General features: G+C 38.9%; 1 protein-coding gene across 4 annotated transcripts in view; it reads right to left on the reverse strand.

The window, feature by feature from the left end:
* Positions 1 to 19,122, reverse strand: part of dzip1 (DAZ interacting zinc finger protein 1) — a 30,680-nt gene extending 11,558 nt beyond the window's left edge. For 2 of the 4 annotated variants that reach the window (XM_058403504.1, XM_058403501.1), the window contains exons 1-10: positions 18,962 to 19,120; positions 17,246 to 17,844; positions 16,382 to 16,463; positions 13,775 to 13,905; positions 10,312 to 10,470; positions 9,306 to 9,443; positions 5,284 to 5,346; positions 5,030 to 5,158; positions 4,507 to 4,555; positions 4,372 to 4,413 (exon numbers count right to left, since the gene is read on the reverse strand). In XM_058403504.1, the coding sequence (XP_058259487.1) occupies positions 4,372 to 4,413; positions 4,507 to 4,555; positions 5,030 to 5,158; positions 5,284 to 5,346; positions 9,306 to 9,443; positions 10,312 to 10,470; positions 13,775 to 13,905; positions 16,382 to 16,463; positions 17,246 to 17,761 (1,309 nt within the window). In that variant the 5' untranslated portion in view covers positions 17,762 to 17,844; positions 18,962 to 19,120. Of the gene's footprint in view, positions 1 to 4,371; positions 4,414 to 4,506; positions 4,556 to 5,029; positions 5,159 to 5,283; positions 5,347 to 9,305; positions 9,444 to 10,311; positions 10,471 to 13,774; positions 13,906 to 16,381; positions 16,464 to 17,245; positions 17,845 to 18,117; positions 18,385 to 18,961 lie in introns of those variants that run through there. The other 2 variants (XM_058403502.1, XM_058403503.1) reach the window with 2 other exon arrangements.
* Positions 19,123 to 25,462: the final 6,340 nt, after the last annotated feature.

Here is a 25,462-nt window from a genome sequence, read left to right on the forward strand (position 1 = left end):
ATCGCACACATCTCCCATCTCCCGATTTTAGGCATGATCCATGTCTGTTATATGAGCATGTCCACAAACAATGCCTGAGCTATAAAACTTGTGTTTTATTCCCTGTTCATTTTCTATTAATCATAATAGTGATGCCAAATGACCAATCTCCAGCATTTGCTAATTGTCACAAACACACCCTAATTCTTCTCTAATATTTCTAATATTTGGAATTGCACATTTATACACCGATCAGACATAACATTATGACCACCTGCCTAATATTGTGTTGGTCCCCTTTTTGCTGCCAAAACAGCCTGAGGCATGGACTCCAGGCATGAGGCATGGACAGACTGAGGCATGGACTCCACTAGATCCCTGAAGGTGTGCTGTGGTATCTGGCCAAGATGTTAGCAGCAGATCCTTTAAGTCCTGTAAGTTGCGGGGTAGGGCCTCCATAGATCGGACTTGTATGTTCAGCACATCCCACAGATGCTCGATTGGTTTGAGATCGGGGGAATTTGGAGGCCAAGTCAACACCTCAAACTTCTTGTTGTGCTGACCAAACCATTCCTAAACCAATTTTTGCTTTGTGGCATGGTGCATTATTCTGTTGAAAGAGGCCACAGCCATCAGGGAATACCGTTTCCCAGAAAAACATTGCCCAAAGCATGACACTGCCTCCACTGGCTTGCCTTCTTCCCATAGTGCATCTTGGTGCCATGTGTTCCCCAGGTAAGCAAAGCACATGCACCCGGCCATCCATGTGATGTAAAAGAAAAAGTGATTCATCAGACCAGGTCACCTTCTTCCATTGCTCTGTGGTCCAGTTCTGATGCTCAAGTGGCTATTGTGCATGGGCACCCTGACTGGTCTGCAGCCCCATATGCAACAAACTGGGATGCACTGTGTATTCTAACACATTTCTCTCAGGACCAGACTTTTTCAGCAATTTGAGCAACAGTCTGTTGGATCCTTCAGCCTTCGCTCCCCACATGCACCCATGACCCTGTCGCTGGTTCACCACCGTTCCTTCTTTGGACCACTTTTGACACATACTGAGCACTGCAGACCGGGAACACCCTACAAGAGCTGCAGTTTTGGAGATCCAGTCGTCTAGCCATCACAATTTGGTCCTTGTCAAACTCGCTCAAATCCTTACGCTTGCCTATTTTTCCTGCTTCTAACACATCAACTTTGAGGACAAAATGTTCACTTGCTTCATAATATATCCCACCCACTAACAGGTGTCATGATGAGGAGATAATCAGTGTTAATTACTTCACCTGTCAGTGCTCATAATGTTATTCCTGATCAATGTATATTCAGATTTGGAGCACTTGGAGCAATTAGCAGTCATGAGGCAATTAATATTTGGGTTTAGGGCAATTAGAGGTCATTAAAGGTATTCATATTTTTTGGTGTTGGTGCAATTTGCAGACAGGTGAATATGTATATTTTGGTTTAGGGCAATTACAATTTATATGTATACTTATTTTAGGCCTTTGGAACAATTACCAGTAAAAATGAAAATTATATTTGAGTTGTGGGAAATTAAAGGTCACAAGGATACTTACATTTTTGGTTTTGGGACAATATGCACACAGTCACACAGACATTTCTTTTTGGAATCTTCAGCAATTAGTAGTCAGGGTGACATTTAGATTTCCATTTGGGCCAATCAGAGGTTTGCATTACTTTAACAATGTAAAATAGTATTTATGGGTATAGCGCTAAGCAGTCATTGGGGTACTTCTTTGGGGTAATTATCTTGAGAGGTTGCAGCAATTAGCAGTTGAGGAGGCATTTAACTTTGGATATTGGGCAATTAAAACTAGAATGTAAAAAAAATTGTTCTCGACTCCACTCTACTTGGGATGCCACATGACGAAAAAACCTTTTGGACCACAAGCAAAACAGCCCAAGGAAGACTTTTAAGAACACATTGTTCATTTTTATGTGCTTACAATTTTGAGTTGTTTTTGCGTTTCACACATTTCACATGCATTGCTTTCTATTAGCGCATAACTGCACCAAAAACCTATTTTCATTGCCAGGCAAATTGGGAACTTGAGGCAGCCTATAGGCCTACTAGCTATGCAGAGTTTCGTACTGAGCTATAAATCAAACCAAAAATCACAACATTAAATCACAAACCAAATCTAACTTGAGTCATTTATTTGGTGCTTAACTCATGTATGCAGTGAGGTCAGTGAGTGTTTATAAAGATGTAGCATGCACCTGGTGTTTTACCTGTTTAGCTAGTTTTCCATACACACACACACACACACACACACACACACCATAAATGAACAAAAACTCTAGTGACTGCACTGCAAGAGGTTTCTAGAGAAACAAGTTTCTTGGAAGTAGGAAAGTTTCAGTCTATTAAAAATAAAATCTCCTTAATAAACTGTAATGCTGTAAACATTTCCAACAAACTGGATATAGGTAGGAGAGACATAAAAAATGTTGCTGAAGGTAGGAGGCAAACAGGGAACTAGTGAAAAAGGAATTTTACATGGTCAATTGGCTTGTCTGTCTAAGCTGTGTAGCAGCGGAGCTTGAACTTGCTAACATTTCCTTGGGAGTAATGATGAGATGGGAGAATGGGGCTATGGCTGTGGTATTGATACAAGCACAGTTCTCTAGCTGACATCTGTTTGTATACTCTGTTATATAGGTGGTGGCCAGGGAAGGTGCAATGGTCACTGTAAACTGTTTTTTTTGCATGTAATTTCTTAAAATAATATGGCATTGCTTCAAAAAGTTAAAAAAGTTTGTTATCTGTGTTTTAAATGTGTGTCAATTTTAAATTTGACCTACAACTAGTAGTAAATCCACTTGCTATGGTGTTTTCACTGTGGCAATAGTAGTAATCATAATAGCTTGAGATATTATCTCAAAATATTAAAGTTGTCTAAATGTTGCCCTGTACCTCTCTACAATCCCAACCAAGCCTTCACACATGCATGTTTCTCTTATAGTTTCTTTTTCGGTTTTTCTCATATATGAAAATCACTGGCATTTTTACTGATAGTTTAAGTTTTTGTGTAACCTGGCAAAGTGAATTATGGTTTAGGTGTGTATAATTTTATCATGGCATCTACCACATGAACCAATCACCATTAATGAACTTTGCAACAACCACATTCCTGTTCTTATCATCTATTCTTATCCTTTTTAAAACACTCTTCTTATTTTTAAAACTCCTTGATTGGAACATCTTTTGCCACTTTAGGGAGCTCTTAAAAACCGAGATATTTTGTGAATACAGGCCCAGAGCTCATATATACGTAGTGGTTAAACCTAAATGCAACTGCTTAAGATCAATGTACAGTTGCATGTACAGTGCTTAGGATGCCACAAAGGTTAACATCTTTGATCTATGGGTTGTATTTAAATCTAAACTGAATTCTAGCTTTGAAATTCTGAAATTAGTGTACTTTTGCTTAGAGAAAACAGATTGTTATTTTATTTACTACATAATATACATTTAGGTCCAAAACTATTTAGAAAGTGACAAAGCTACTGTGTTTTAAGCTGTCTAGCATAGTATACTCAAATTAAAGCTACTGATATTACAAGTCAGTGGTGTGGTGATGCTCTATCAAACCTTTACTGCAGCTCCTTTTTGATTTGTTTTGTCTACAGCGGGAGAAGTGCTTGCTAAATTTGCCATTACATTCAACCTCTTTATCATAAATTTTTGGTTGCTTTCAAAAATATTCAGGTCATTGTCCAAACCATCTGTGCTCTTGATTGTTGACTTTAATATAGATGTCTAGGATACCTTCTTGAAAGTGTTCTTGATCTAGCCAGCTGTTATGAAAGGGGTGTTGTTAACAAGGACATCAACCACAGCTGTTTTCCATGGTCTTCTGGGCCTTTTGGTGTTCCTGAGCCTTTTTTTTTTAAATCTTCCAAATAGTTCATTTTATCACACCTGTTTTCACAATGTGTTTACCATCTCTTTCTTAGTGATGGCTCTTTGGACTTCATATTGAGTTAAGAGCAATAGAATGCAAATGCCACACTTGAAATCAACTCTAGACTCTAGACCATTTATCTGCTTATTTGTAAGTAAAATATTGAGGAATAACACACGCCTGAGCATGAAACTACACAGACAATTGTCCAATTACCTTAAGAAGAGCCACATGTAAAAGTTGCTGTAATTTCTATACTGTTCACCTGATTTGAATGTAAATGCCTCAAATTAACGCAAAATATCTGTACCTTGAGCTCATATTCATAACTCATATATACTATGATGGACAACATTGTCAATAGACCTGAATGCATAGTGATAGAAAACAAATAATGAACTCTGAGGCTTTGTAGAAAAATTAGGGGAGAAGGAAAAAGAAAGCAAAATAGGGGGTGACATACCACTGACCACCACTCTTGTTTTAGGTTCTGGAGCTGCAAATTCTACACAAAAATGAAAGACACTTTGAAATCTTTAAAATGAAATCTAACTAGCAGTATTATAAACAAATGTACATATAAAGAATAGACTGTTACCTTCTTGTTGTACTGTTGATTTAAGTGAATTTGCAGTGTATTTTTTTATCTGTAAAACACACATATTTCAACAATTGAAACGGAATGTTTAAATGTTTTAAATTTAGCAACCCAACAAATAAGTGAAATAGAGCAATTAAGTGTATAAAGTACAGGGGCAGACAGATCACAAATCCATCAGCTAATGAATGATCTAATATACCCAATTGACTAGGTTAAAAAAATATAGATAGTAACTAATATGCATCACAGTTACGGAATAGAGGTGCATTACAATAAAGTCAATGGAAAGTTGAACAAATACAAATATATGAACAAACAGTATGGATATGTTAACTTGGGTGTCTGGGCTACTGATTCATTCACATCTGTACTATTTAGGACATGGAAAACAATAAAATGAAACTGAGACTGCTACACTTGAACAAGCTTCAGGAATCTATTATAAAATAAAATTCCTTAATTTACTGCCTTACAGTGTCAATCAATGACCTGATTTCCTGAGCTGCCCTACTATACAAACCTGCATGTTTTGGGATGTGATGATCTGCTGCTGCTCTTCTAGCCTGAGTTCCAGTTCCTTCACCTTCCTTTCTACCCTTTTTTTCTCCTTGGAAACAGTGGAATTCACCTTTGCCAATGCTGTCTGGAGCTAAGACATAAGCAAAGTGAGAACAAATGTTAAAAACACAGACATTAAACATATTCTCTAATGGTCATATTCAAACTTTGCCCAAAATGATCTTTCCAGAATAGTAAGATCATTTTAAAACCTACCTGATTTTTTTCACCCTCATATTCTTCCTTAATTTTTTGCATTTCTGTTGTCCACCTAACTTCCTGAGAGAAAGAAACATATTTTTCAATAAGACGTGAAATAGATATATGTGAAATAGACATATTTAATACAGGAGTTAAATAATAAAACTGAACCGGACAAACTGTTGGTGCATGTCTTGCTGGCTCATCTGTGACCAGGACAGACAGTCTTTGAGAGCCAAGGCATTGGGTAAAGTCGGCATGAGAAAGCTTATACAGCAGCCAAACAGCAATATGCTAAGCTAAAAAAAAAGTCTGCTAAAATTTAATTCTTAGTCTTGAAGGGTCTTCAGACCACAACAAAAAAACAAAATCAAAGTTTCTGGGAACTACAATCATGCGGGATCACAAACGGAAGATGCATATCTCAACCAACAGCAAGGTCAGGAAAAGAAGCATTTCTTCTATAGAAAGGATCAGCCTCCTCCAGAAAAACGACAAAGCTGCAACGTTCTATCAAGACTGTTGAGAACAACAAATCAGCTGCAGTCTGTCATCAGATGACACCTTCATTACTTTGATAGAGGTTAGGCTTGGTTCCAGAAATTTTGTGGCTCTGAATTTCTTTGTAAATTCCAATCTGGCCTTCAGATTCTTATCGCTGATGAGTGGTTTGGATCTTGTGGTATGGCCTTTCTATTTCTGCTCCATCACAGTTCTTACAATGATTCTTTAATCAACAACTATTGTTTTCCATGGTCAACTATTTCCATGTCGAGTTGTTAGTACATTTCAGGACATTCCAAACGGTTCGACTACGTCCAATGCTTGTGCAATGGCTCTGATTTCTGCTCTTTTCTCAGCTTCAAAATGGTATGGTTTCCTCACATAGACAGCCCTCCGGTCTTTGTTAGTTTATCCATTTTTAACAAATGCAGTCTTCACAAGCAAAATCCAGGCCTCAAACCGCCAATCTAACAGCACAAACCTGGGCAACAAGGCACTTTTCAGTCACGTGGTTCAGTATTTCTGAGTAAGTTTAAACAAAAGGTCCAGTGGCACTGGTGAGGTTGTGCTGACACTTTGGTTTTTCTTTTTTTTTTTTTTTTTGCACGTTGGCTCAGTTTAACATTTTTTCTTTTCAACACTGTTTCTACCAGATATGAAAAGAACAACTTATTTGTATTGATTTACAATCCACTCACCTACCGCCATTTTTAGCACAAGGTCCATGCTGGCCAAACAAGATCCTGAGAAAATGTATAGGACATGACCCAAAGTGGTCGCCTGATGGAAACAAGCCAGCACCAGGAACAGGCTGAGGGCCTAGTCACACTGTGCTCCCCTACCTAGATTCTAGCTAGCCATGTCTAATCTAAGCATCTAGAGACATGGATGAAACCAGTGGTACTGGACCATGCCATTCAGCCAGCTTAGTTCTTCTCGGTTTATTCATGAACAGAACAATTGAGTCAAGGAAGACAACGGGAGTTGGAGTGTGGTTGGTTGTAAACACCAACTTGTAGGACAGCACAATCATTGTTCCCAGCACACACACTCCTGCACACCCTGATGATCAAAAGTAGCCTCAGGTATAGGGATTCTGATCATCTTTCTTGCAAATGTACGATCTGTGGTGAACAAAATGAACAAACTGTGACTTCAGACTGCAGTGCAGAAACAGATAAGGAATGCAATGTCATGATTTTTAAAGAAACATGGCTAATAATACCATCCCCAGCAGCACCATTGAGCAAGAGGATCACATTTTTTTCTAACCAGATAGAATGGCAGTTGACTGTGCATTTTTGCAACAACTCATGGTGTACAACTGTGGTGACTCGACTGTAATTGAAAGTCATTGCTTGGGTCATCTGGAGTATTTGAAGAACCCTTTTATTTACCTTCCATTTATTACACACTTATTCTCTCCGCATGCCAAATTGGCCTGGTCTGTTTTGACCGCTTATAAAAAATGAGGTATGTATGATCACCATTTTTTTTTTTGTTTCAACTTTTTAGTCAGCTTGTTTTCAACACATTAACATATATTTTGCACTTTTTTTTAAAAAAAAATTGGTATTATAAATCTCATTTATATAAAATTATACCTACTTTTTACACCGGGTCAAATTGACCCAAAGATAACAGGAGGGTTAAATGCAGACCCTTCTATTTACCAAGAGAATCCTCAGCTATTGTTGTGACTGCATTGTACATGCCTCTGGATGCTAATGCTAAGGTAACCATGGAAGAACTGCATATAGCTATCAGAACGCAACAGTCTGCACACCCAACAAACGCTGGAGCGTTTATTGTAGCATGGGACTTGAACCACTACAAGAACTGTACTTCCCAAATATCATTAGAACATCTTTTGCTCTACCAGAGGGAACTCCACACTGGACCATGTATATACAAATATTGCAGAGTCGTACAAGTCCATTCCCCTCCCCCACTTAGGTCAGTCTGATCACCTCCTTGTTCAAACTACCCAAATACGCACCACTCAACAAATGTGCGAAACCATCACAAGACACTTCACTGACATCAACATTTATACATCCTCCGTACCGGACCATATCAACATGAGTACTGACATCAGTACTGTCAAAGACATGAAAAACTTTCCTAATCAGAAGCCGTGGATGAACTCTGAGGTCTGCCTCCTGCTGAAAGCAAGAGATGCTGTTTTTAAATATTGTGATACAGAGGACTACAAAAGAGGCCAACATGAGAAGGGCATAAGGAAAGCCAAGCATACATAGAAACTTCACATCAAGGTGCACTTTTAGAGAACACCGGTCCCACATGCATGTGGAAAGGCAGCCAGACTCTTACTGACCACAAATCTACAATACAATCTCTACCAACCAGCAGTGCTTTTGTCCCAGACGAGCGCAACCATTTCTTTGCTCGCCTTGACCAAGGCATAGGAAAACACACCACAAATGTTGACTCCTCCACAGTTGCTCATCCAAGATCACTCTCTACAAAAAATGTATACTCAGCACTGAGCAGAGTAGATGCAATTAAGTTAACTGGTCCTGTTGGCATACCCAAGCATGTGCTCAGGGCATGTACTGGCCAACTGGCCAAGCGAGCACAGACTTCACTGACATTTTGAACCTGTCACTGGCCCAGGCCACTGTTCCCATATGTCTGAACACTACAACTATCATACAGGTGCCCAAGCATTCGTCTGCATTCTCATATGAATGAGTTCTGCATGTAGCACCCATTGTTATGAAGTGCTTTGAGAAACTGGTTAAACTTCCACCTACACTTGACCCACACCAGTTTGCCTACCACCCAAACAGATCAAGAGAGGATGCCATTTCCACTGCTCTTCATTTAGCTCTCACCCACCTGGATAATAACACCACATACATCAGGATGCTGATCATCTACTTTAGCTCTGCATTTAACAGTCATCCCCACTAAACTGATCACTAAGCTCAGTGGCCAGGGTATCTGTACATCCATATGCAGATGGATTATGGACTATCTTGAATACCCACACGGCTTTGTACTGAGCCTACTCCTCTACCTCTTGGTCACCTCTTATACGCTTACCACCTCATGTGCAAAATAGGCTTGCCAGTACTTATAGTGTACTTACAAACTGGTAACTTAGCTAACAAACCTAGTTGTAAGCAAGACAACTGTACTTGCAATACGATATAAGACGTAGGTTAGCTACATCTGGTATCAAAGTCAACAAAGTAAACGAAGCTACTGAAGGCTTGAAAAAGAACTTGTACAGTGATGTTTCTTAGTGTTAATGTTCTGTAGATTTTATAGGACTGGATTTGTGAATGGCAGCTGAAATGAAAGATTAAGTCTAGTTTAATAAAGATGTAACACTAGCTAACTAGTTAACTAGTGTAGATGAACACCACCACCATGGCAGATTCTGAGAAATGTGGCTTCATGTATATGAGCATGGATAGAAAATGGTGTCAAAAAATTATAACCAATTTTCCCCTCAATCAGTAACTGTTAGAGTTCTAGTTTTACCCAGTTTGTAAGAAGCTGACCTGATTGCAGAGCTTCTGTCGGAGTTCAGCAACCACCTGGTTTTGTTCATCTTCGCTGTTCTGCACAGAACTCGCCTGTACCTGCACAGGCTGCATGTTCTCCTGCATCTTACTGCTTTGCTGCAACATCAGCATTTGCTAGAGAACAAAAGAAAATTCACATCATTTAAGAGAATATGTTTTTGGTGTTTAATCAGTTGAAAATAAATGGATTTTGTAACTCCAAGTCTTTTTGTCAGTTTTACTAATGGATGGCAGGTTGAATAAGCACAAATCTTCACTACAATATTGAAGGAAATCTAGTAAGAAGATTTCCCAGAATAACAGAGGCTGTTAAAGCAGCAAAAGGAAACTAAATCCATATAAAAGTTCAACAAGCACATATGGGTGTCATGGTCAGGTGTCCAAATACTTTTGGTCATATTTTATCAACAACCACATTTCTAAAAAAAAAAAAAGTTGGAATGCTGTGTAAAACGTTAAACACAATAACAATGGATTGTCGCAGCCCTTGCAGTGATATCTACTACAGAATCATGTCTATTTGTAAAGTAGTGCTTCCTGAGTAAAACCTTCAGCCTTGTCCCATGCATTTCTCTAGATTCTCTGAATCTTTCAATATTATGTACCATAGGAACAGAACCCCCTGCATCTTTCTAATTAAAAAAAAAACCTTAAATTTTTGAACCATTTACCTACACAGCAGTGAACCCCTCCCTGTCTATACTTCTGCCTCTCTGGAATGTTCTTTGTATACCCATATATCATGTTACCATAAACAGTATAAGTATAACAGTATAAACAATATTACGGTATAAAGATTCGATATATTGTCTTTGTATTATTTTCAAATAAATATAGAGTTTAGATGTTTTGCAAATCACTGCATTCTGTTTTTATTTTACATAGAATCCCAACTTGTATTAATTTTTTTTTAGAAAGTTGGCAATAATTCTCTGGTTAGGCAGAAATAAATAAATGTTTGTACATAAATATCAGAACTCACATTCTCTAGGTTTCTGTTTTTCTGGTGCATGGAGTCCATGTCTCTCTGACAGGCCTGCTTTACTTCATCTATTTTGTTGTTCATGCGTACATACTCATTTTCCTTCCAGAATTCCAGCTGTTTCATAAAGTCTGCCTGTTTCTGAGTTAGATCCATCTCCTAAATTACAAGGAATGAGTATTGTTTAGATGACAATATAACACAATAAAACAATGTAATCCATGCATCTCTTCAATCAGGTTATCATAACCATACATCAAGCAAAGATGCACTTCTAGCCCTACAAACATGCCACAACTTTGTTGGTCAGTGATAAATATTTTAATTGTCATCTGCTAGCTAGTTCATAGCAAGCAGACTGCTGTAGTAAGATATTGTTTTTCATGCCATAGCTTATTAAAATTGAAACCAAAACTTTACATATATTTTTACTAAAGATATTCAAAATAACTTACCATAGGTTTCCTGAATCAATAATGGAATAAACACATGGACAAAATCCATCCCCATGTATTAAAGACAGAAAAATCCACAATGGTCACTGAAATAACTTGAAACTGACAAAAGTAATAATAAATAAAAATTTACTGAAAATTGACTAATGAAAATCAGACATTGCTTTTGAACTGTGGTTCAACAGAAGCATTTATAAAAACAAACTAATGAAACTGACCTGGACAAAAATGATGGTACCCTTAACTTGATCATTTGTTGCACAACCGTTTGAGGTAACCACAGCAATCAAGTGATTTCTGTAACTCTCAAAGAGACTTCTTCACCTGTCGACAGGTATTTTGGCCCACTCCTCGTGAGCAAACTGCTCCAGCTGTCTCAGGTTTGAAGGGTGCCTTCTCCAGACAGCATGCTTCAGCTCTTTCTACAGATGTTCAGTAGAATTTAGATCAGGGATCATAGTAAGCCACTTCAGAATAGTCCAAGCTTTCTGACACTGGGCAGCACATTTCGCTCCAGAATGCCTTGATAGTCTTGAGATTTCATTTTACCCTGCACAGACTCAAGACCTTGTACCAGATGCAGCAAAGCAGCCCCAGAACATAACCAACACCTCCGCCATGTTTTCCAGTGTTATTTTCTTTGTATGCTTCATTTTTGTGTCTGTCAACATACAGCTGGTGTGACTTGCCAAAAAGCTCCAGTTCTGTCTCATCTGTCCAAAGGACATTCTCCCAGAAGCTTTGTGGCTTGTCAATATGCATTTGGCAAATTCCAGTCTCTTTTTATGATTTGCTTTCAAAATTGGAGTCCTCCTTGGCCGTCTTCCATCATTTGGCTCAAACAGTGACGGGTGGTGCGATCTGACACTGATGTACCTTGACCTTGGAGTTCATCTCTAATCTCTTTAGAAGTTGTTCTGGGCTCTTTGGTTACCATTCGTATTATCTATCTCTTCAATTTCTCATAATTTTTCCTCTTGCAGCCACTTCCAGGGAGGTTGGCTACAGTCCCATAGACCTTAAACTTCTAAATAAAATGTACAGCTGTAGTCACAGGAACATCAAGTTGCTTGAAGATCTTATAGCCTTTACCTTTAACATGCTTGTCTATAATTTTCCTTCTAATCCCCTGAGACACCTCTCTCTTGAGCTTTCTGTGGTCCATATACAGTGTGGTGCACACCATGATACCAAACAGCACAGTGATTACTTTTCACCCTTTAAATAGGCAGACTGACTGATTACAAGTTTGAAGACACGTGTGATGCTAATTACAGGAAACACTTTAGTTTAACATGTCCCTATGGTCAAATTATTTTCAATCGTTTCTAGGGGTACCGTTATTTTGTCCAGGCCAGTGTCATTAGTTTTTTAATTTTAAATGCTTCTGTTGAACCACAATTCAAAAGCAATGTCTGATTTTCATTAGTCAATTTTCAGTCAATTTTTATTTATTATTACTTTTGTCAGTTTCAAGTTATTCCAGTGACCATTGTGGATTTTTCTTACTTTAATGGAAGGGTACCAACAACTTTGTCTATGTGCGTATATACATTATTGAGAGGTAATTTCAATACAGTAGGTAAAAAACTATTATTTACAAATGTCCATTTATCATTTATTTTTATTTCTTGCACTCTTAATATTATAAAGTCAGTTGTTTTCTTAAGATTCAAACTTATTTTTCTCATATGGCAACATGTATTTATAGGGCTAGCTATATATATTGTCTAGCACTGCCAAACATAGGGCTAAAAGGATGTGTAGATGTATTTCATTGATCCACTGGTCCTAGAAAATTGGGAAAAATATAGTCAAACGACAGTGTCACCTGAGCTCATGATTGCTGTATCATACAGCAATCATGAGCTCAGGTGACACTGTCGTTTGTCAGCTAACCTGCTGAAATATGATTTGCAGCACAACAAGTTTCAGCTCAAAAAGATATTTGGATTCTGGGAAACAGCCAATTGAGCTTACAAATACCAACTTTTGCAGACATTCTAAGATCCCTGTTCAGAACATGCTTTTCAAGTTATGTTCCTAAGAATTAGAATTGCAGCTATACTCTTTATAGAGGTTAAAATGTTTGTGATAATGACTGTGATGCCAAAATGACCCCAAAATTGTAAAGGTTGGACAAAAATCTTAGCAAAACCTAACAAATTAACTCCAAAATAAAAAAATGAGCTGGTGGATCAGAATTGTAGCTGTTATTTTCTGATATTTACATCTAATGTGTTGAACAACTTCTCTTTTGTCTCGTTTGGTCACTTTTGTTTGAACCCATCCATTTTTCAAGTGATCAAAAATATTAGAACACATCACTGGGGTGTTTTTTTTTTTTTTTTTTTTTTAAATCAGCCAGGAACAATCAGAGGTCATCATGGGCACATTATCACCCAAACTAAACAGTTTAGTTTTAATTACTTGGTCTTTTGCTGCAGTGTTCAACTGTCCAGTTTCTAGGAGTCTGTGCCCAGGACAGCATCAGATTCTTGTTTCTTGGCTGTAAGGTGAGGAATCTGATTTGGCCTTCGGCTGTTGTAGCCCATTCACCTTTGGTTTGATGTGTTCTGTGTTCTTCTATCTATCTATCTATCTATCTATCTATCTATCTATCTATCTATCTATCTATCAGGTCCTACAGAGGTTATACCCTCTCCTTGAGGAGTTTAAAAATACAATCACAATCACTGAATCGAGTCAGAGGGACAAATGTGTTTTGCTGACGATGTTCTGTTGCATAGAGGTACATGTAACATGGCTGAACTTTTTTTAAATGTTATTCTGAAAATATGCATTATGACTTGTGTGAAAAAGCGATAAGAAGGTGCTAAGAAAGCTTTGAGCCTAGGTGTATATACATTTTTAGACTCAATTATACACCACAGCACTATTCTCAAATTTATTTGGTCAAATTACATTTCTATAATATGTCACTATATGAGGAAAGATAGAGCAGTGAGAAACAGTGAGAATATAAACTATTCAGGCTATGGTCTTACCTTTTTGCTGTTGTAATCTTTTTGCAGAATCTCCATTTCAGATTTAGCCAGTGTTAGCTGTTCCTGCAGCTTGATTATCTCTTCTTGTAACTTCATTGTCTGAAGATCCTTCTGATTATCAGTGATCAGTTCTATGACAGAGAAATAGCAAAAACATTTTAAATGCAGTCAATGCCTATTAGGGATGGGTAATGTGATAAATTGGTGAGATACATTTATCACATCACTATAAATACCTAATCTCAGCCAAGATTAAACTGCTGGTCTTGCAACTGTCTCAAAATATTTTGGTATAACATGGATTCAAGATTCAAGAAGATTCAAGAAGCTTTTATTGTCATTTCAACCACATATAGCTGATGCAATACATAGTGAAATGAAACAACGTTTCTCCAGGACCCTGGTTCTACATAAACAAACAACATATAGTTCAAACACAAAAAACACCAACACAGAGCTATGACATAAGTTTGTCTTAGCTACATAAAGTGTGAAGTGTGCAACTAGGTGCAAACAGAGCAAAGACAAGACAGGGCAAAAACAATAAGTACAAAAAAACAACCCAAAAACATGACACATAGCTGAAAAAGAACATGTGCAATGAAATGAAAATGAATATAAAATGAAATGATGTACAACTTTGAGAAACTGTACAGGTAACTAATAACATATGAACAGGTAACTAATAACATATGATTGTAACACACATTTTTATATATACATATATATATAGCGGCCTGACAACACGTATTTTGTAAAAATGCAGTAGCAGCGGTTGAGGTAGTGCAAGAAGAGATAAACAAACATAGCAGCAGATGAAATATTAACAAGGGCTGAGGTACTGCAATAAGTAATGAACAATATAAGTCTATTCACACAGGTGAGACAGAGAGAGAGAGAGTTTTGTACAGTTCAGTCCTGGGTGTTGAGGAAAGAGACTGTTACACAGTCTGGTTGTGAGGGCCTGAATGCTTCGGTACCTCTTTCCAGATGGCAGGAGGGTGAAAAGTGTGTGTGGGATCATCCACAATGCTGTTTGCTTTGCGGATTCAGCGTGTGGTGTAAATGTCCGTGACAGAGGGGAGAGAGACTCCGATGATCTTCTCAGCTGTCCTCACTATCCACTGAAGAGTCTTGCGATCCGAGACGGTGCAGTTCCCAAACCAGGCAGTGATGCAGCTGCTCAGGATGCTCTCGATGGTCTCCTTGTAGAACACAGTCAGGATGGGGGGAGGGAGATGGGCTTTCCTCAGCCTCCTCAGGAAGTAGAGACGCTGCTAGGCTTTCTTGGTGATGGAGCTGGTCAGGTGAAGTTCCCTGCCAGATGAACACCAAGGAATTTTGGTACTCTTGATGATCTCCACAGAGGATCCATCGGTGAACAGTGGAGAATGGTCACTCTGTGCTCTCCTGAAGTCAACAACCATCTCTTTAGTCTTGTCGACATTCAGGGACAGGTTGTTGGCTTTACACCCGGCTGTTAGATGTTGCACCTCCTCTCTGTATGCTGACTCCTCGTTCTTACTGATGAGACCCACCATGGTCGCATCATCAGCGAACTTGATGATATGGTTGGATCTGTGCACTGCTGCACAGTCGTGAGTCAGCAGAGTGAACAGCAGTGGACTGAGAACACAGCCCTGTGGAGCTCCAGTGCTCAGTGTGCTGGTGCTGGAGATGCTATTCCCGATCTGGACTGACTGAGGTCTCCCAGTCAGGAAATCCAGGATCCAGTTGCAGAGAGAGGTGTTCAGGCCTAGCAGGCTCAGCTTCTCAATCAGCTGCTGAGGGATGATTGTGTTGAATGCTGAACTGAAGTCTATGAACAGCATTCGTACATAGGAGTCCTTACAGTCCAGGTGTGTGAGGTGTGGAGTATTTTGTTGGCCAAGTAACTGCAAGTTTCCCAGGTCCGGTGGCTACAAAACCAAGCCCAAATCATCACCCCTCCAGTACATGTCTGAAAGTTGGCATTAAGTGTTTGTGGTGATATGCTGAGCTTAGTTTTTGCTGAACATGTTGATGTGCTTTACTATGATGACCTCTACTTTGTCCTTCAGATATCCTTTGTAGTTTGAACAGATGCAATTTTGCACACCAAAGTCATGCTGCCATATTTGTTTTGGAGACAATTAGCTTTTTCCTGGTCATTCTTCCATGAAAGCCATACTTGTTCAGGTTTTTACTGAACGTGTGGTCATGAACATAAACATTTAATGTGCTTACAAAGGCCACTAGGTCACATGAATGCAGCTCTTGGGTTTTTTATGTTTTTGAGCAGCCTGAATTTTGAATGAATTTGTTAGGCTCTCCATTTGTAAAGAATCTCACTTCTCATATTCTTATATAACAAAAAATAAAAAAGCAAGAATTGCTTCTTTGAGGTCATGGCTTGTTGGCTTTTCTTCTTGGAAGAGATAGACTGGTTTAAGGTTTGATATGAATATGCTGAAGTTCTTGACCTGTATCTGCATGGTTGTATGCATTGTGCTACTGCCACATGAACTTAATAAATGTGTTCCTATTAAAGTGGATGGTGAATGTATTTTCCTATATTCCCACCTTTACTACATTACGCAAAGTTTGTGATGTGCTACTGAAACTCACTGTCATGCTCCATTGGATGTCTACGTTGCATGTGACTTTTCAGGAATGAGGTGTTCATGAAGGCTTTTTCACAATACTGGCACTGGAAGTCAAGAAAAAAAGAAGTCAAGAAACATTGTCAAAAGCATCACAGATAATGTTTTATATTGTCTGAGCTAAACAAGCAAAGCAAAATAATACCCAGAATTAGTATCAGGTTGGAAAACCCCAGAAAACACTGACTTGGTGGTGGGAAAGTGGTGGTTAGGGTCTCATTTGATCAGTTTCTAACAAATCTACCATGAAATATCACAGAATTACCTGTAGCATAAGGCAACACAACAACAGCAAGTAGCTAGTAACTTTGTATTTTAAAGATCAGGTTAATGAAGAGCTATCTCTTGAAATACACAAAGAAGTGACAATGAAATGCAACTGACCTGAACCTTCCCAGAACCTAGCATCCACTCACAGTAATTCTGGGTCATCATAAAAAATTAATTAATCAAATATTTAGCAAGAATGTAGGCAGGCACTAATAGCAAATGTAGCCACACTGCAAATGACAGTGGCAAACCTTTAAACTGAAAGGGTGTCTTTTTATTGGATATTGCTCTTGAGGCTTGTGGATTGATGCCAATGTCACCACTTGACAAAACATACTTGAATGTAAAAGCAACTGGAACTTTTTTGGTGGGTCCCACAGGATCCCACACCTGATGCACCACACCACTTCTTCAACCCACAAAAAGGGACTGACACTCCACTTTCCTCACATTCAGCAGAACAACAAAAGGAAATAAAAGCTGTGAAAGGGGGAGGGGGATTAACATATTAAGAATATTATTAAGAAAAGCTCATATCTCAACTTCAATATGCACCAACCTTATGGTAATTAGCCAAGCCCGCACTGATCATGGCTTGCTGAGAGGCAATAATCCTCTTCCGCTGCTTTAGCTCATCTTTTAAGGACTTGGTATCCTGGATCTGCTTCTGCAGATGCAGTTGAAGATGCTGCTTCTCTTTAGCCTCAGTCTGAAGCTGCTCCTCGGCAGCCCGCAGTCTGAGAGCCAGGCAGTCCTGCGAGTGCAGCAAGTATTCAATTGTGAGTTGGGCTAGCCTGAATAGCTTGAGCAGGGCCGGGTCCACATGGCTCTGACAGTTCAGGCACCGCTCACCCTCTAAGTTGCAGAATGTCACCCCCGCAATGTGTTCCTGAAGCATCTGAAAGTCTAGCTCACCAGCTACCCGCTCCACATCAATTGCATTAATCTGACGCCAGTCCACACTCTCACGGCGGGTACGAAATTTGAATGGTGTAGGAATAGAGGCTCCTGACATGGCCAAGCCAGCAGGTCTGCTCTGGTAGCCTGAGGATGGTTGGCACTCGAAGGAATTCATCAAAGATTGGGTCCCTGCTGTGGCATGAGTTCCGGGTTGTGGGCTTCTGATGAAAATGAGTAGTAGGCACAGCTGTTAAACAGCTGTAGAGAAGGGGGGAAAAAGCCTTTGTGAAACACACATGCGTATACACACACACACACACACACACACATATATATACACACGCGCGCGTGTGTGTGTATGTATATATATAGTGTATGTGCATGTGCAATCAAAAGAATGTACATAGCTGCAAATGGCATCGAGTCAATAAGGGGACGATCACTATGGTACTAATAGCTACACGAAAAATGAAGCAGGTAGCATTTATTAACCATTATAATGATTATTTTCAATCACCAACGTTCGTTCACCTTATTTTGCGTCGTCGACTACTCTTCTTACCATGCTGTATTTTAACGAAGCTTCAGACAAACAGGGACACATGCATTTCTGTAGCGGTTCCTTTACGGGGATAGTGACGACACTGAATCAGCACGTACTGCCAGTGTCCATGGCAACAAAAACGCGTGGCCCACGTTGTTGCAAACGAGGAGAATTAGCAATACTCATTTCTTTAACGTAAACAAAGACTAACTAAACTCAATACGACAAACCAGAGTACATGCTTCGCAAGCTTAGCTGCAAGCTCTGCCGATTACCCAGCATTTATCAGGGGGCCGTATATATAAATATTATCCTATTTTCTAACATTATTCTTCACCTGTAGTTACATTGTGTAGCACTGTGGTTAGTTTAGCTAGCAATATTTCAAATTAAACCATTCGCTGATTAGCCTACAATGAAAGAATTAAGGCTTGTTGTTGCGTTCGTGCTGTTAATTACGTACTTTGAATTCTGAGCTTAGAAACTACCAATAAGCCTTTACCATTGCGTACATTCTCTTTATCCTACCATTCCTTATTGAGCTAGCCAAAAGACTGTTAGCTCCTTCACTTAGAGAACATCAAGTTAGGAAAAGTTATTGAACAAAAACAAAGACGCGTGCGTTTCAGCAGCTAACAATTTTCAGATACTTAAAACTAAAAATCATATTATGACTTAACATAATGGGTGTATTTATACCATACCAAATATTGTTTCATATACTATAAGATAAGCAATATAACAACTTAGCAAAGGTTTTAACGAAAGCTAACTAACGTCCCCGAAAAAACGACGAACGGAGTAGCCTTAACCAGAAAAAGTCTTAGTTACCTTACAGAGAACAACTATCGACTTAGTCCGTATCGATTCAGCAGAAGGATGAGGATTATACAGCGATGATGCGGTTAAAACAACAAACAAAGGGAAAGTGATTTGGGGCAACAGATTTCCCCAAGACAACGCGAGGCGGCCGTGACGTAAAAGACGATGATAACGAGGAGGAGGAGGCGCACAGTCCAGCTGCCTCAGCTGATGGGGAGGTGAGTCTCCTTCCCCAGATCACACTGTGGGGATAAAAGTTGTTACATTATGTTGGTATAGTAATCATTTATATTATCTGAACGACATAACCAATGTTGGTCTAACGAACAAAAAGTTTAAAATACAGGCTATTTGCTGTAACTCAACTTGCTAGAGGGTTATGTTCTCCCACACATTTTATTCAGTATTATACTTATGTGTGTTATTATATGAATGTGCTATGATTTTTTAATAAAGTGATAATGTTACAAAAACACTGATTCATATGAGTGATATTAAAGATGGAAATATATAACGATTTCTTCTGACCCCAACCTTAACCGCCCTTATTAATATATATTTTTTTCCAGATTTATAAATATAGCAGTACTTTAACATGTGAACATTTCATTGTCAGTAGCATACATATACATAAGTGAAATTGATCCTCGATAGGAGATTGAACCAATCCCTTGTTCACACACTTGCTGCAAATCTTTTGGTGGATAGAAAAGTCTACACACCCCTGTAAAATTTAAGTGTAACATGTTTTGTGAAGGTTCAGGAAAAGAGGAAACTGGTGAACAGCACATCACGGCGCGCCAAACTCACTCACTAACACTCACACTCGCAACACATTAACACTCATTCACACACACTCACTAACACTCACTCACACTCACTCACAGTCACTAACACTCACTCACTAACACTCATTCACACTCACACTCCCTCTCACACTCTCACACTCTCACTCTCACACTCTCACACTCTCAGTAACACTCACTAACATTTACTCATATTCACACTCTCACTAACACTCACTCACACTCCCTCTAACACTCACTCACTAACATTTACACTAACTTTCACACTCTCACTAACACTCACTCACACTCTCACTAACACTCACTCACTTACACTCACACTCTCATCTTTTATCCCTTCTGCAGCACATTGCAACAGAAAACAATCGTTAATAGAATACGGCACAGGTGTGTGATCCTTATCACTCAAAATCCCTAAGGCCCAGTAATACACCTCTGTTCATAAACTGGTGCTCGACCACGTCCCCGCTTTCTCAGGCAGGTTTTTGTGATGTAAAAAAAAATTAAACCAAGACAAATCATGTCAGAGCCTTTTCTACCTTTACAGTGTATTGATTCTTCTATTTCCTGGGCACCTGGGCTGGGCTCGGTTAAAAATTCTATACAAAAAATGGAAATTAATTAATTGCATATTAAGTAGATTAAGTTTGAAAGTTATGAGTAGTTATAATCCTTTGTGAATTATTGGGCTTTAGACAAAACTTATTGGAACCCCATAGAAGAAGGCCATTACTCACCTTAAAGTACTGGTCAAAATCTATTACACCACAAAATTTTACAATTTGTTTTTTTGTAGATTCAAAATGGCATAAAATCCAATATGGATGAATATTTACCCACTCCTTCTTCTTCTTCTACTTCTTCTTCTTCTTCTTCTTATTATTATTATTACTATTATTATTATTATTATTATTATTATTATTATTATTATTATTATTTTACATAAATGAACATCTGAAGTGTGTAATAAAATGTGTAATAGAAAGAACTACAAAAATGCTTATTTATGCAGACTTATAAACTCATGCTTTCATCTTCTGGTGTAATATGATACTGCAAATTGTATGTATTAAAATGAAACACAAATCTGTTTGATCTATAAACTGTTTATGTTCCTTGGGTGCCTACTGATATACACCATGATGTGCTCAAATATGGTATTACAAATATTACTTATTACAGAAAAAGCAAATAACAGTTTATTTATTTGACTTTAATAAATGTCAAATGTGTTTTGGACATTTCTCAGTTCTCATGTCCACTGTGTATTTTAGACTAATGCTTCAAGAGCCAGCTGTCTGTAAAATCTTAAATATTATTTTAATAACATCAGGGCTGCATTTTTCCTTTGTTGTATGTTTGTTGTGTGCTGTGTGTCTATTGTACTAAATACCCTAGAGAAAGCTCCTTCAGTAGTGCATGAATACGAATGTGTGCTGTTATAAGGGACAGACAGGGCAATGACAGCTGGGATTATGCATACATGAATAAAGGCCTGGATGCATGAGTAGAATTGAAACCTATCTGGGATAGAGAAAACAGAGACCCCCCCCCTCCATCTAGCATTTTTTTTTTTCAAAACACCACACCCATCTGCTCCTCTTTCCATGTTGCCCCTAAATCCTGCTGTTCCTTTTTATACAGGGAGATGAGAAAAGGCATTATCGTGTCATTCTATGTCATTAGGAACATCACTGTAGAAAGAAGTGTAGTGATAGGGAACCTAGAGATGCAGGCAAGCCAAAGCAGCACACAGCCAGTTCTACACCTATACTTCTACCCTTTGTCTGCAGTGGTCAGTATCTGTCAAAAGTGGTCCAAGGAAGAAACAGTGGTGACTCAGTGACAGGGTCATGGGCAGCCAAGGCTCGTTAATGCACGTGGGGAGTGAAGGCTGGCCCGTGTGATCCGATCCAATAGACGAACTACTGTCGTTCAAATTGCTAAAAAAGTTAATGCTGGTTCTAATAGAAAGGTGACAGAATACACAGTGCATCACAGTTTGTTGCGTATGGGGCTGCATAGCCACAGACCAGTCAGGGTTCAAATGCTAACCCCTATACACCACCAAAAGCACTAACAATGGGCACGTGAGCTTCAGAACTGGACCACAGAGCAATGAAAGATGTGGCCTGGTCTGATGAATCACATTTTCTTTTACATCTTGTGGATGGCTGGGTGCGTGTGCATCACTTACCTGGGGAACACATGGCACCAAGATGCACTATGGGAAGAAGGCAAGCAGGCGGAGACAATGTCATGCTTGGGCAATGTTCTGCTGAGAATCCTTGGGTTCTGCCATCCATGTGGATGTTACTTTGACACTTACCACCTACCTAAGTATTGTTGCAGACCATGTACACCCTTTCATGGAAACGGTATTCCCTGATTGCTGTGGCTTCTTTCAGCAGGATAATGTGCCGTGCCACAAAGCAAAAATGGTTCAGGAATGGTTCTCTGTAACAGCAAGTCCTTTTTGATTTGTGAATTTTGATGATGACCTAATCAGATGTAGATAGATAGGTAGGTAGGTTCAAGTAGGTACCCATCTCATCTCTCTAATAAATTGTTTTGCTTGCTAAGATAAGCATATTTCTTCTCATTAATGCTGATTCCATGACTTAACACATAAATCTTCCTGTACTTGCCACAAATCAGTTCAGATTCAAATATGAACATGTACTTTTGTATTAAATAGTTAGAGGCTAATGCACAGATTGACACAAAGCTTGAATTGCATGCCTAGGAAAGAATCTGAGGTGATATGCCTTAAGTTTGGAGCATAACCTTTGAAAGATATAGCTATTTGGTGTGCAGGATCAATATGCTAATCTGTAAGTGAATTTTTAATCAGCACTGAATTACTTCAAAAACATGTCTACTTTCAGCCACCAATGAGATTTTATTTGCCTTTTCATACAACAAGCAATGAGCTTATGTCACAAAAAACAAAAAAAGTGCTGTTTGTGTGGTCTCTTTATTGTTCTATGTACACTGGCAAAGACTGGCCACTGGAGGGTGCAAACTATTCATGTTTGTTTACACAGAAACAAGCACATCTTTTAGAAATAGGTAACAGCTTGATTCTTTTGCTCAACCAGCAAAAATGATTTTTGAACCAATTAGCTCTGCCCACTCTTTGGACCTTTAGTACTAAGAATAAGGTATGTCTTAATATTTATATATAATTACTACTACTACTACTACTATACACACACACACACACATATATATATATATATATATATATATATATATATATATATATATATATATACACACTATATTGCCAAAAGTATTTGCTCACCTGCCTTGACTCGCATATGACAGATCCCATTCCTAATCCATAGGGTTCAATATGACGTCGGTCCACCCTTTGCAGCTAACAGCTTCAACTCTTCTGGGAAGGCTGTCCACAAGGTTTAGGAGTGTGTTTATGGGAATTTTTGACCATTCTTCCAGAAGCGCATTTGTGAGGTCACACACTGATGTTGGACCAGAAGGCCTGGCTCTCAGTCTCCGCTCTAATTCATCCCAAAGGTGTTCTATCGGGTTGAGGTCAGGACTCTGTGCAGGCCAGTCAAGTTCATCCACACCAGACTCTGTCATCCATGTCTTTATGGACCTTGCTTTGTGCACTGGTGCACAGTCATGTTGGAAGAGGAAGGGGCCAGCTCCAAACTGTTCCCACAAAGTTGGGAGCATGGAATTGTCCAAAATGTCTTGGTATGCTGAAGCATTCAGAGTTCCTTTCACTGGAACTAAGAGGCCAAGCCCAGCTCCTGAAAAACAACCCCACACCATAATCCCCCCTACACCAAATTTTACACTTGGCACAATGCAGTCAGACAAGTACCGTTCTCCTGGCAACCGCCAAACCCAGACTCGTCCATCAGATTGCCAGATGGAGAAGCGCGATTCGTCACTCCAGAGAACGCGTCTCCACTGCTCTAGAGTCCAGTGGCAGCGTGCTTTACACCACTGCATCCGACGCTTTGCATTGCACTTGGTGATGTATGGCTTGGATGCAGCTGCTCGGCCATGGAAACCCATTCCATGAAGCTCTCTGCGCACTGTTCTTGAGCTAATCTGAAGGCCACATGAAGTTTGGAGGTCTGTAGCGATTGACTCTGCAGAAAGTTGGCGACCTCTTCACACTATGCGCCTCAGCATCCGCTGACCCCGCTCCGTCAGTTTACGTGGCCTACCACTTCGTGGCTGAGTTGCTGTCGTTCCCAAACACTTCCACGTTCTTATAATACAGCTGACAGTTGACTGTGGAATATTTAGGAGTGAGGAAATTTCACGACTGGATTTGTTGCACAGGTGGCATCCTATCACAGTTCCACGCTGGAATTCACTGAGCTCCTGAGAGCGACCCATTCTTTCACAAATGTTTGTAAAAACAGTCTGCATGCCTAGATGCTTGATTTTATACACCTGTGACCATGGAAGTGATTGTAACACCTGATTCTGATTATTTGGATGGGTTAGCGAATACTTTTGGCAATATAGTGTGTATATATATATATATATATATATATATATATAATATCAAACAATAATAACAATATTTAAACACTGAGATTTATAAACAATATGGCCACTGTAAATTGATCAATAAAATCCATATAACCAATAATGCATTTCAGCTGCATAAATAAACCAGCTGAACCTTCTTATGATTTTTTGCATAATATGCAAAAAACTACTTTTGACATGTCATAAAATTCTAAAAATTGTCCTGCCAATTTTACTCATGGACTCTTTTGTGGAAAATCTACTTTTGCTAACTAGTCCTAGACATTTTGGCCTATAATTAGGAGATAGGTATCAGACATCTCAGAGGAGACTCTTGATACCAATCAATTTAAGTGATGGAGCCTAATTTGCTTAATTTACTTATAATATACTGAACTTGACATTAAGAAATACCATGGACAATCAGTCCTTGTTCAAGACCAATTTCTCAGTAAATCTGAATAGAATAGGGGTGTGGTCAATAATAGAGGATTAGATGAAACTCACAACTCAAACTGTTTCTAAGGTTTGCTTGAATGAGACTGAATTGATATTGGGTATATTGCATTGTTGAGCTAATCTGTAATTTTACATGTAACCTTTGGACCTGAACAGAAACAAAATAGTTCCCAAATCCTGTTGAAGTAGTCGTGCAGTATATTTATGTCTTGCCCTATTAGAAACTCTGATTAGAATCCTCTACAAGTTTCTTACTGGAATTATTTTGGGTTTTTTTTTTTTGCGACAAGGACCGACTGCAATGCACAAAATAGCAGCACAGCACTTTCACTGTATTTTGTTTCCATGTAGTCAATAAACACTATGGAGTAAAAACAATTAACTCGAGTAGTTCTGACTTTTCTGCCCACACTCCAGTCCAGTAGGTGGCGAGAATATACGGAGCAGTTGAATGCCAAGCACCTTGTTTTTTATTTTGTTTTTTATATTTATTTTGTATATGTCTCCTACAATATTTAATCTATAGAGATATGTAATTAATAGGCTTAGGTAAAAGTATATAGATTTGTTTTGATGAATCATTTAAAAGTATTAGTAACCTTTTGCTTTAATACCACAGACAAAAAACCTAGAGGGCGTATTATCAGAAGAAATTCGACCAATCGGCTAGCGCTTTTCCCGGAAGCGTCCATGACGCTCTTGTCGTTTGTGGCCTCTCTCTGTT

The sequence above is a fragment of the Hemibagrus wyckioides genome, linkage group LG11 (genome assembly GCF_019097595.1).
Source record: "Hemibagrus wyckioides isolate EC202008001 linkage group LG11, SWU_Hwy_1.0, whole genome shotgun sequence".
NCBI lineage: Eukaryota > Metazoa > Chordata > Actinopteri > Siluriformes > Bagridae > Hemibagrus > Hemibagrus wyckioides.